The sequence below is a fragment of the Astyanax mexicanus genome, chromosome 14 (assembly GCF_023375975.1).
Source record: "Astyanax mexicanus isolate ESR-SI-001 chromosome 14, AstMex3_surface, whole genome shotgun sequence".
Lineage (NCBI taxonomy): Eukaryota > Metazoa > Chordata > Actinopteri > Characiformes > Acestrorhamphidae > Astyanax > Astyanax mexicanus.
The window spans coordinates 13,631,565-13,644,561 of record NC_064421.1 but is presented as its reverse complement, the minus strand read 5'-3'; the positions used below and the strand labels follow the sequence as shown (position 1 = coordinate 13,644,561).

The 12,997-nt window shown below is 37.6% G+C and overlaps 1 protein-coding gene across 1 annotated transcript; it reads right to left on the bottom strand.

Moving 5' to 3' along the window:
- Window positions 1–2,902: 2,902 nt before the first annotated feature.
- On the bottom strand, window positions 2,903–9,438 carry LOC103039652 (olfactomedin-4-like). Its single transcript, XM_022673114.2, has 5 exons — window positions 5,973–9,438; window positions 5,709–5,870; window positions 4,595–4,807; window positions 4,349–4,496; window positions 2,903–3,864 (listed from the first exon to the last, which is right to left on the bottom strand). Exons 1-5 carry the CDS (start codon window positions 6,024–6,026, stop codon window positions 3,038–3,040), a joined length of 1,404 nt encoding a protein of 467 aa, XP_022528835.2. The 5' UTR covers window positions 6,027–9,438; the 3' UTR covers window positions 2,903–3,037.
- Window positions 9,439–12,997: the final 3,559 nt, after the last annotated feature.

Genomic DNA, 12,997 nt, shown 5'->3' with positions numbered 1-12,997 from the left:
TCCTACCATTGCTTTGCTGATGACACCCAGCTATACTTGTCGTTCTCACCTGAAGATCACTCAATCTCTGCACGGATATCGCAGTGTCTCTCTGACATATCCTCATGGATGAAGGAGCATCACCTTCAATTAAATCTCTCAAAGACTGAACTTCTGGTTATACCAGCAAAACCATCTTTTCAACACAACTTCTCTATAAGTATCGACTCTCTCTCTCTCTCTCACCGACAAAGGTTGCTAGGAACCTGGGTGTTCTGGTTGATGACCAACTCTCCTTCACGCACCATGTGGCCTCAGTTGCTCGGTCCTGCCGCTTTGCGCTCTGTAACATCCGAAAAATTAGACCGTTCTTGACGCAACAGGACACCCAACTCCTGGTGCAAGCGGTCGTCATCTCACGCCTCGACTACTGCAATGCCCTGCTAACTGGCCTCCCGGCCTGTGTAGTAAAACCACTACAGATGATTCAGAACGCAGCAGCACGTCTGGTCTTCAACCAGCCAAAACGGGCACATGTCACCCCGCTGCTCATTGAGCTCCATTGGCTACCAGTTGATGCTCGCATCAAATTCAAAGCTCTTACTATCGCCTACAAGGTGATGACAGAACAGGCTCCTTCCTACCTGCACTCACTCCTGAAGGCTTACGCTACCTCCCGGCCGCTGCGCTCCTCCAATGAACGTCGCCTCGCTTTGCCAAACATTCACACAAAGTAATTCAGACTGTTCTCATACAGAGTTCCCCAATGGTGGAACAAACTACCTTCCACTACCAGATCAGGAGAATCTCTCGCTATCTTTAAGAAACTCCTGAAGACAGAGCTCTTCAAAGAGCACTTACTCTCTTAACACCTCTAACACACTAACTACTTCTAACCTCATTTCCTTCTTCCCCTCCTTCACTCCTCTATCCTATTATTCCCCTTTGACCTCCTTTTATCCCTATCCAAAGATGTTTTACCTTTAAACTTATTTTACATTGTACTTGACTATTGTAAGTCGCTTTGGACAAAAGCGTCTGCCAAATGTAATGTAATGTAATGTAATGTAATGTAATGTACAGTCTAACCTTGTTGGATAGGGGTGAAATAATGGCATTGTGGCTTGTTACATTGTTATAACAGTGTACTCTACTACTGCCAGTGGGTAAAATTACTGCAGGTTGAGGTGAGATAGGTAAACTAGCTGGCAAGATGTTAAGGAGCTACTGTACTCCAGACATACCAAGTCTCCCGGAAGTCGCAGGAGTCTTCCGCATATCAATAACGGCTCCCTGATGCCCACAAGTCAGATCATTTTTTCCCCAAATGCATGTGGGAAAGAGAGGAAGCGAAAGGCACTCATGGCTCCCATCAAAACTCATTTCACATCTGAAGTCTTGCCCAGTGTACAGTTTGTAGGTAAAGGTAAAGTTCTGTTATCCTTTGGTGTGTGCCCGAGGGCGGGGGATGGGAGAGGGGTGTTAGGGGTTAAGGGTCCAATTCCAGGTCTGGGGGTACCTCCCCTAATTTTTGGAACTTGGGACGCCTGGTACGCTATCCACTCCATTAAACATGACCTAATATTATATGGTGAGATTTTAATGAAAAACGTTTTTATTACTTACATATATTTACTTTTGGCTAGAATGTAAGAGGTTTGAAGGCAAAGGTCAAGAGTTGAGGCATTTATGCTACCTCCCTGAAATGAGTTTTTGCAGGGTGGGATGTCTGAGATTGTGAAAAAGAAAAGAAAATTTTCAGAACTTACACTACAGCAGCAATTCACAGAATGAGTATTAAGAGAGAACAAAACGCGCTGAGCACAGAACCATGTGGGACACCAGTGGGGAGTCTACATGGTAATCTATAAGTCATAAAACTGGGTTTATATGAGACACAGTCTACAATGTATGGACAAAAATATTAAGAAACCTGCTTATTCATTGTTTTTTCCAAAATAAAAGGAATTCAAATTATTTCCTGCTTTTCTTAAAGTAACTGTCTCTACTATTCAGGAAAGGATTTCTACTAGAACCAGATTATGGAGCACCACTGTGAGGTCAAGATGAATGATCACCAAATTATACCAAATGTTCTTGAGCACCAATTCAAAGAGTGCAGCTTAAGGTTTGGGAATTTATACCCCTCTAGCACATGCCTACATCTGCCCAGAGTCCTATTCTATTGGCAGTACTTATTAATAAAGACACTACACAAGCAATGTCAGAAATGGGTGCAACTTAAAGTTACTGAATGCATGTATTAGAAATATAAATATACTGGAACTGTATTTAAATAATTCTATCAAAACTAAAAAACAAAGGTGTGCAGTACTGTGTACAAATATTGAGCAGCCAAGAAAATTTATTCCAAATATATTTCATTACCCTTTATTTAAATGAGCAAGAGTATCTATTTCTTGATCAAATAGTGTATCACAGGACATCTTCTGAGGTCTAGTTAGACTATTGCAGTTTATGGATTAAATCTTGTAACTCTCACTCTATTACCCCTCCCTTATTCCTCTCTCTCTCTCTTGCTCGCTCACAAACACACTATACTCAAACACGCATAAACCCTGATATATTAAAAAAAAAGCTCTAGTCTGTTTGCAAGACACATCACATTACACTATTATTTATTTGGCTATTTACACTTTTATAATATTTTTTATCATGACTAATCAAAAATAATGTTGTATTTATTACCATTATTATATTATTACTAATAAACCTAGAATTCCCTTATTTTGCCAATATTACATTTATTCTTTTTATTACTTGCAAATATCCAGATTGATCACAGAATATTGCTTTGATTAATCTTTTTTTTATCAATTGACACCACTAATATACAGTCATTAAATAACTGCAAATGAGACCACACAGATAATTGTGAGGTAAACAAAAAGACACACTTCAATCAGATGAACTGCTCATAGACTTTTATTAACAGGACTGAAATGTGACAGAAAGCATTTAGTGTTTAGTGTTCCTCAGCAAAACACATCCACAAAAACATTCCACACACTGAAAAAAATTTCAGCTTTGATCATTTTTAGATCAGAACCTGTGGTTTATTTGATTGGTTCTGGTTGAACCAAACATGATAACTGACATAATAACCATTGTTGTACATGTAAAGCTTCTGATCAGTGGGGTTGTAATCCAGGTACATGTATCTCTCCTGGAACTTCTCAAAGGGGATGCTGACATAGCGTTCCTTTCTGGTGTGAGTGTCATAGGTGTAGAAGATCTCCTCTGTGTGGATATCTACAGATCTCGTAGCATAAAGAACACCACAAACCATGAAGGTATTGCCCACAGATGGCTTGAAGATACTGGTCTGCCAAACCTGCTTTAGAGCAAACGCTGCCTCATCTATCTTACCCAGCACCAGTTTACCCTTCGATGCCTCAGTAGCATACGTTACCCATAATCCACTCTCATCAGCTGCGAAGTCTAAGATCTGATTGGGGGCATAATGGTAAGAAAATCTGTTGCTGGCACTTGGCACCACCCTGTACTCAGCTTTCTGGGTGGTCATATTGAACTTGGCCATGCTGAAGGGGTTTGCGAACTGGTAGTACAAAGTGTTAGCACGAATAATGTAATTATTGCCAGTTCCTCGCCAGTCACTTGAAGCATAGAGGTCATATGTCTTCATCGCCTGCCTCATGATCAATCTGTAGTAGTCTGAATAGACACTCATATACCTGACCACAGCATCAGTGGAAGCAGAGTACCAGTACATAGTTTCTGAACCAGGCAGTGGGTGTGAATCTTTGCCCCACCCTCCGTAAATGTGGCCTGATGCCAGGTTTGCGTTCAGCTGGCTAATGATTGGTTTACTCAGTCTTGAAATACCACCATGGTTGCAGGAACCTATAAAAAGACAAATGAGAAAAGCTTAGTTATGGACTTCCACTTGTTTAACCAATCAATTAATTCTTCAAACAACTGATGACATGTGCTTCTGCTTGGTGGGAATGAAAACCTGTAGCCTTCCCAGCCCTTTGCAGATAAGCTAGGCCATTCCTGCCCAATAACTACACTACACATGTTACACTTATCGTAAATAGATGCACCAGATGGACTCAACCAACAGGAATGAAACTTGGTGGGTTAGTAGTTGTGCCAGACTGTCATGAAGTGCCTCAAAATAGCAATTGCAAGCGCATCGCCAGACCTATTCCCACCTGAAAATGTGTGGGATGCTACTGGACATGCTATCAACACCTCTACTGCAAATTCTGAAGGAACTGTGATAGGACACCAAAAGGAACCTCTACAAGCTATTGATGCAACTTCTTGTCAACAATTTAGTCAACAATGTTTATACTTCTGCTGATACTTAAGACAGACTTACCAATGTTGGGATTGAAGATCTCATTGTGGCGTCTCTCACACTCTTCCAGTTTCTGCTGAAGCTTGATGTACTCTCTCCGTGTTACCAGTACCAGGTTCTTGTCATATTTAGTCTCCAGTTCAGTCAGCTCAACAATAATAACAGTGATCTAGGGCAGAATTTGCAATGCAAATCTCATTGATCTTGTAATTTATACCAGATATCACTTTGCACAAACGAAAATACCAGTTTTTGTATGAGTGTTACCTCTTTGCGGATTGTGATGAGCACTGTAGATGATGTCTGAATGGAGGCCTGAAGCTCCAGAATGAGAGCTTCGACCTGCTTGATCTGAATCTTCACCTCCTGAATGTAGAGCTCAGAGTAGGAGTCAGGGTCATCTTCCATCATCTCGATCACCACTGTGAGGTTTGCGACTCTCTCCATGTAAATGGTAAGTTTGCTCTCATACATGTCGACCTGACAAGAGGAGAGAAGTAGTGATAGTGATAAATATCAGTACGTAAGGAAGAAAATAGGATCTTCTGTCTGTACCTTCTTAAAATCCACATTGAATGTATTTCATAAAGGCCTCTTACATTGGCATGCTAAAATACTGCAGTATCCCATGATTTTACCATATTCCATGAAAGTTAGAGAACATTGTTCTGACATGACCTGAATATATACAATATGTTGGGCCTCCTGTATTGCTTGTGGTTTTGATTTCTGATGTTTTTTGCTCAAATAGATACTGTGGATTGAGGAATGTTAAATGGCCACACAATGTCAGAAATGGATTGTCCTATCTAGCACTATCTGGTACCCATTATCAGCCCTCTCTCCAACTCGATGAAGATGTTGACTATTGTTCAACCTCACTCACAAGATAACACCTCACAACGTATTCCGGTGTGGGCATTGCCAAGTTGTCCCCTGAGGTAACACTTCATGGTCAATTTACATACTGCTATTACATACTGACTTTTGGCATGTCAGTGTATAATAAGCTGATGGGTTGAATCAAGTGTGTTGTTCAAAAGTTCAAATCAATAATCATTTAAGACTCTTTATTTATAAAAAAATGGGGAAAAATGGTTAAAGTACATTAACACCTGACTGCACTTAGCTGCATTAAATATTAGAGAATTCTATCCCAACCCTGGTTTCTTTGCATGTGCATATATATGCGTGTATGTGTGTGTATGTATATGCACATGCATAAGTATACTCCTTTTATTCCTTCTTATTTGTAAGATGTTTATTTTGTATAATACCACCATGTTAAAGATTGTGCTGTTATTTGATTTCTGACAGCCTTGTTTGTAAGTTTAAGTGTATGTGACCCATATTGTGCTCAATGTGAAATCATCTCCTGTACCTTAATGATTTCCAGCTCCAGCTTCTGACTGATCTGCACTGCTGTCTGCTCCAGTTGTACCAGCTCCCCCATAGGGAACGTGGTGCCAGGTAGAAAGGCCTCACAACTGCACTGGTCTCCTGGATCCACAGTACCATTCCTCCCAGTCCAGAGGTCCACAGTCTTTGGGAAACCAATGATATGATTAACATGTATAAAAGCTACAGGATTATGCTGAAGTAAAAAAATAAGAAAAACAACAAGAGGATATGAGAAATGTCTTACCTCAAAGGCGACTATGGACCTGAGGAAGAAGAAACCAAGTAGTGCTGCAATCATCCTGAATCAAATGGTCCTCCTGAAGCTTCTACCTTCAAGCTCTAAGCTCCAGGCCTTTTAAAGGTTGACTATCGTAATGGCATTGATCACCAGCACATGGCTGTTTCTCACAATTATTTGTTAAGAGCTGAAAATCTGTACGTGTCCAGTATGTCAATAATGCAATAAATGCAATAAACTGAACATCCTATAAGCACCACACCTTCTGTACGTTAGGCTAATAAGTAAAGAAATCAGATGAGGAAGCATTAAAGGTGTTCCTTTGGTTCTTTTTAACTAACCTGACTGAAAAATGTGTGAAGATTCAGATTAGTTTATACCTTTTTATGTGATTTATGAATATAAAGATTAAAATTTCCACAAACAAACATTGTACTGTTGCTTAAAACAATGAATTTATTTTTGTTTCCATGTCCTTGTTTTTCATGCTCAGTTGTTTTTGTTCTCTGACTGGGATTTAATATGCTTACAAACTTATAAATATTTAATACTTTAAATTTTAATTTCATTTTCAGCATTTTACCTACTTTTAGATAAAACTGTAATTTTAGGCATGTTAAGTATCCCTTAAGTTAGCAGGCTAGGATGTTTGTCAATTGTCAGCCTGACATTCCACCACTAAATCTTGAGGATTTCTTTTCAAGCATTACATAAAACCCTTTCATATTTGAGAAGGGACATTACTGAAAAGCATACATGTAATATAAAATATTACAAATATATAATGAATACAATCATAAAATTGTCTCTTTTCTGAACTTTATTTCAAAATCAATATTTTCCTGAATACAAATCAAACTGTACATGTCTTCCAAATCTTTCGTTTCGTTATGTTTGTCTAGTGTTTATGTCTATTTTCAAATATTCAGAATTTGGGTTCACTTCTGTTACCGATCTGGAAATATTTAGTGGAGCAGAGAGAAAACAGGCTCCTTCTCCAAATGTCCTGTAGGGGATGTTCAAACCCCTCAAATTTTCAAAGTGTAAATAACTTATTTTACTGAAGAAAAAGGGGTTTTGTATTACCTACACCTGTAGCCCGTATACAGGACAAGGCATTTTCAGGGATTAAGTAATCGTGATATGTGTCACACGTGATACGTGTCCTATTATCACCAAGGGTATGCTTATGTTTTACATAAATAAAGGGGCCTCTAAAAGAGAAATGTGAGTTTTTTTTAAATCAATGAAAAGCTCAATGGTTAAGAGCACTGATGCACAGTCAGTGCATTAGGAAATGTCACTAACTAAAATACAGGCCTGTACCTGTACAGCCTTCCTGAACTCTGACTGGAACACGCATGATCTCGTCCTTGTCAATATTCCGGAAGAAATCACAAAGGCGATGTTTCCGCTCATCAAAACAAAGACAAACTCTCTGCTTACAGATTCTACACATTCAACTCCGAGCACAGTACAGATAAACTGCTTTACTAGCAGCATGTTGGCAGCACTGGGATAACATCCATAACATCCATTAAAAGGTAAAATACCGCTAGGTTTTGGAAATTTTAAGATCACACTGGTAAGAATGTGTAATTGGACTCAGCTTAAGGTAGAGTACTTTTAAAACATGCATTGTGGTCTGGTCTTTTAGCGTAAATAAATCTGGTGATGTTAGCAAGAACTTTGTCACACTTTTTTAAAGTTTGCCAGCTGCCTTCAGTTCTAATTCTAAATTATTTTGTTTTATTGATGTGTGATTGAGAAGGTAACGAGTTTTTCATTTTCACAGTAGTTCTTTCATCAGCAGAATTGCTCAGGTAATAAGAAAAAATCTAAAGTTGCAAGAAAAGCTACCATGAGAACCTACTAGACACCCTTAAATATGTAAGACCTGCTTCTTTAGGGTTGCTTCTTCCTAAACTAAATGTATCAATTATTGCCTGAGAGCAATAATTGTCCTGTATGTTGAATTTCTAAAATTTCCAGAAATGTATTACATGCAAATATTTACACATATTGTCCCTGATAGGGAATTTCATATAAACATATTTGTCCATTCACCATGACATTTTGACACAATGTAAAGAGAAAAGTATATGTTCCTAATTTCACAAAAAATGAAAATAAAACAAACAAAAAAAAAACAAATGCAGATACAAAGTTTGTGCAGGACAGTCTATAAACACCAGCCTCTCACCTGAGTTCCCTAACCTCACTAAACCAAGGACTACCAGAGCCCTGAGAGAGCACAATTGGCCTTGCTCTCTCTGGGTGGGTAGATGGTGCTCTGTGGGCTGATGTATTGAAACCAAATCGCTGCATCAGCAGCAATTCAAAAAGGCGGTTGCTGACTTTACATGTATCGGAGGAGGCATGTGCTATTTTTCACCCTCCTGGTGATGGGGCATTACTAGTAGTCCTAATGAGTGGGTTGTGTAATTTGGCTGGTAAATTGGGGAGAAAAATGGGACAAATAGAAATAAAACTAGAAAAAAAATATATATAAACATATATATACACAAATACTAAAAATAAAAATATCATGATACAAAATTTGGACCATATCTGACTCACAGATATGTTGATCTCCTCGATGGCAGTTTTAGGTGTGTTCTTTACAACTCTGATTAAGGCCAAGGCTCCCTCCACTGTCAGAGAGTTTTAGGCCAGCTGTAAGAAAATACACCTTTTACTCTTATCTTATCCTCAAATTAATAAACGTCCCTTATAGAACAGCCTGTCCAGAAGAGCAAACACATTAATGTCTATGACTCTATCAATGACTAATCCAATTTTTCCAAGGTTTGTCTGTGTTTAGAGGTGTAAAACCTTTAATGATCTGCTTCAAGATCTTTAGTTCACATTCCTCTCACCCTGTGAGTCTCAACACAAACACAGATGTGTTTGTTGTTGAACTTTCTCAAGCAAACTAAATGACACTAATTATGAAAGATACATTAGTCTGATAATAACTCACACACAACCTCACAAGCTTATAACACTCTCACACACACACAAACACACACACACCATTTTTGGAAAAGAAACTTGAGTGTTTTGTCAGGCAATCTGTAATAACACTATACATGATATGAGCTGGAGGATGTTTTCAACTTTTAATCTTTTTTTTTTAATTAAATTTTCCATCAATGTAAATGAATACTAAAATCCAAACTATGCAGGAACACATAAGGAAACATGAAGTTACAAGTTAAAAGTTTTAAACAAACCAAAATAAATAAATGCTCTGTGAAGCATTTAGGTGTTTTTATCTGGGGTCCTGTTAACTTGCAGTTTCTGAGGTTGGTAACTCCTTCTAAGGTTGGAACCTATCCTGTGTAACAGAGGGAACTCTTGCTCTTCCTTTCCTGTGGTGGACTTGATAAGGGCCAGTTTTATCACAAAGTTTTTGATGGTTTTTAAACTGCACTTGAGGTTGAAATGTTTATGATTGACTGACCTGCATTTTTTTCTTACCTTAATTAAGTATTTCTTGTCATAATATTAATTAGAACATTACCCAAGTAGAGCTATTCACTGTGGACCAACCTACCTCTGATGCTTTCAAAAACATCAGGAGAACAAGACATTCAAGTAATTAACTATTTATAAGTTTAGCACATCTGTTAACTTAAAACCATTCTAGGAGACTTTACCTCATAAAGCTGACTGAGAAAATCCAGCCAAGATGTGCAATGCTGTCATCTAAGCAAGAGGTGCCACTTTATAGAAGTTTAAATATTAAACATATTCTGGTTTGTTTAAAACTTTTGGTATACTAAATAATTATGTATGTTATTCTTTATTGTAAAATAATGAAAAGACACTTAATTTAAGGTGGGTCTAATAATTTGACTGGTATTGTGTTTTCTAACCAAACAGTCATTGGAAATGTAAAATGTAACCAGTATCAAATTCCAACTTTTAGCCTAAGGTCATCTTCATTATCATTAAACACGAATCCAAATTGTGGTGTCTGTAGTCTCATCTGCATATTTTACAATCCTGGTGGAATATTATGTTGATCTTCTAAACTGAATTTCACAGAGAAGAGCAACAGGGACCGAACTGTGGAAATCCTGCACTGGAAGTAGGAACGTGGGAGTTGACATTATTTACTCTGACATTATATACTGTGTAAATCTGATAAACAGCACAGTGCTCACTATTAAACTGTGCAATGCTGTGCCCAAACAGATAGCACACGCTAATAATTATAAAAAGTAGGCATATTGTGTGTAATTTGGTCTAACTTACTGAAAGGTCTCTGCAAAGCATTCTGCATCATCATCATCATCATCAATTAATCCATTTCCTGTTTACAAATCAAAGGAGCATCACGTGCCTCTGACGTAACTCAGGTGTTTAAACGGTAGCAGTATCTTTGCTGCACACTCTGTTAGAGAGAGCATCAATAGACTTTAAGACTGTGCTGTCCTCTACTGGACAGATATGACAGTTGCATTGAGTGTTGCATGGTGTACTTATAACAAATATACATAGCACATATATAAAAAAATAAGACATATATATTTTTTGTGGTAACAATGCTTCTTGAAAAATGCCCATTAAATGTAGCCACTTTTGTAGGATAAGCAGCAGAGCTGCAGAGAGCTCCTTTTTGGAAACATGATTCAAACTTCTTCTTAAAAGATTCAAATCATTTCAAAATTGATTTGAACTAGGATACTTTAAAAAAACGACTCAAACCCCATTTGCCATATGACTTAAAATTGTATTTAAATTTTAGGAGAAACCCAAACCCCTCTAATGAAGACTATAATGCTGTGAATGCGTCTTTCATACAGTGATTGAATATACTAAATTTTAGTCTTTAAAAGTGACCTAACACTTCCCTTTTTAAGGACTATGTTCCAGGAAAGTTAACAGAGAGGGTAAATGTCCTATTATGATACTAGAAACAGTCAGATTTTTATTTTTCTATCTTTTTTAAATGAAAAGAAAAAACATTCAAAAGCTTTGTGAATAGTAAAACATTTATTACAGAAACTCAAAATTAAAACACACAACAAGTGTATTAAACTTAGTCTTGTCTTAACTGAGAGAGAGAGAGAGAGAGAGAGAGAGAGAGAGAGAGAGAGAGCGAGCGAGAGAGAGAGAGAGAGAGAGAGAGAGAGAGAGAGAGAGAGAGCACAGACAGTACCAAAGAAAATCTGGAAAATCAAAACACTGCATTGTATTATAAGGTCTAGTGTAATTGTCCTCACAGATACACAACTAACTACAGTGAGCTAAACTACTTGTTTTCAGTACCAAATTCAAATGTTTAAGCTTTAAAACTTCAGTTATAAGTCTTTTAAACGTGCCATGCCTGTATACCAAACATCATCTCACACAGTACTATCTTTACTGCCTAAAACACATTTGATGTAGAAAATAGAAATATATAGGTAAGTGTTCTTTGCTTTTTTAAATTAAATATATCTTGCTATTTTAAAATAAAAAAGGAATATTCTGGCCATGTGATATAGCGTTGGAGAGGAAGTAGGTGGTCTCTTCATAAACCAGCTGTATGCTTGATGGAGGTTCCTGAAGTGTTGGTGCCTGACTTCCAGGATCCGCCCCTTTCCTGCTGTGTGAATCACCAATGCTGGACTTTCAAGATAATACTGAGAATGGATACAACACTCAATTACATTCAGATAATTCATAACCTGCTATCATACTAGTCATAGCTCTTCATTATTCCATTCAGTTCAATAACAGTTTATTTATATTGCATATTTTTTACAACGAATGTTGTCACAAAGCAGCTTTACAGAGAAAGGGGTCCAAGCCTTTTATTATCATGCACCACAGTCATGCCAACAGTGGCAAACTGTGGCAATTGTTGTTGTTCTGTTAGATACTGTGCTAACTGTTAGTATTTGTTGTGCTATTCTGTGTCGTTCAGAAGTTTTGAGTCTTGGTTTCTTTCTCTCAGCCTGTGGCAATATTGTAGTGAAAAACAATATGAAAATACATTTGAATAAATGTTTCCCCCATTTTTTGATTGTGTGCCATTACAGCTGGTAATCATAGAAAGGATATATTTTTTATACAGGTTCAAATATCTGTCGATACCCCTCAGCTACTTTTAAGTTGCATCCATTGCTCAAACAGATGTGCCAATTTACACACAAGTATTACAAGTATTACCAAAAGCCCGTAATTTCAAAAGAAACATCACATGAGCAGCTGTCCCAGTGCATCTGGGTACACCCTTGATCATTGTAGTCAAATTTCCAGCACTGTACATTCTTAAGGCAGATAGATAGCAATAGGTTATTGGCACTTAACCACATTCTAAAATATCCCTATGCACTACCGGAGCCCTGAGAGAGCACAATTGGCCTTGCTCTCTCTGGGTGGGTAGATGGCGCTCTCTCCCCACATTACTCCAAAGGGTGATGTCAGTCACAAAAGGCGTCTGTGAGCCGATGTATCAGAACTGAGTTGCTGTGATGCTACCCGGCAATGCTGCATCAGCAGTTTGACAATGACTTACCTCACATGTATCGGAGGAGGCATGTGCTAGTCTTCACCCTCTTGGTGTTGGGGCATTACTAGTGATAGGGGGAGGGCTTATGAGTGGGTTGGGTAATTGGCCCTATAATGGGAGAAAAAAAAAAAATATATATATATATATAATATATAATATCCAAAAGTTTATAGTTACTTTATTTCTTTACTTACTCTATTTCTTTAATTACATTACATAAAATTATAAAAATAAATGTTAAATGAAGATGTCCATTTTATGTTCTTTCATGTGACTGTAGGTTTAATCATAGTTTTTTTTTTTTTAATTAAGGAAGCAATCATGTAGTTTAAATGTTTGTCCTTATTCTTGCTGTGGATAATAACAAAACACTTGTAACTGACATTTCTTTCGGCCAGTGCTCTATGGCTAATATAATGCCAGCATATAATACATTACACTTAGAAAAATGTGTGCGTGTGACAAAACAAAAACACAAAAATAACATTTTCCATGTTATAGAAAAAGACAATCAGCCCAAAAG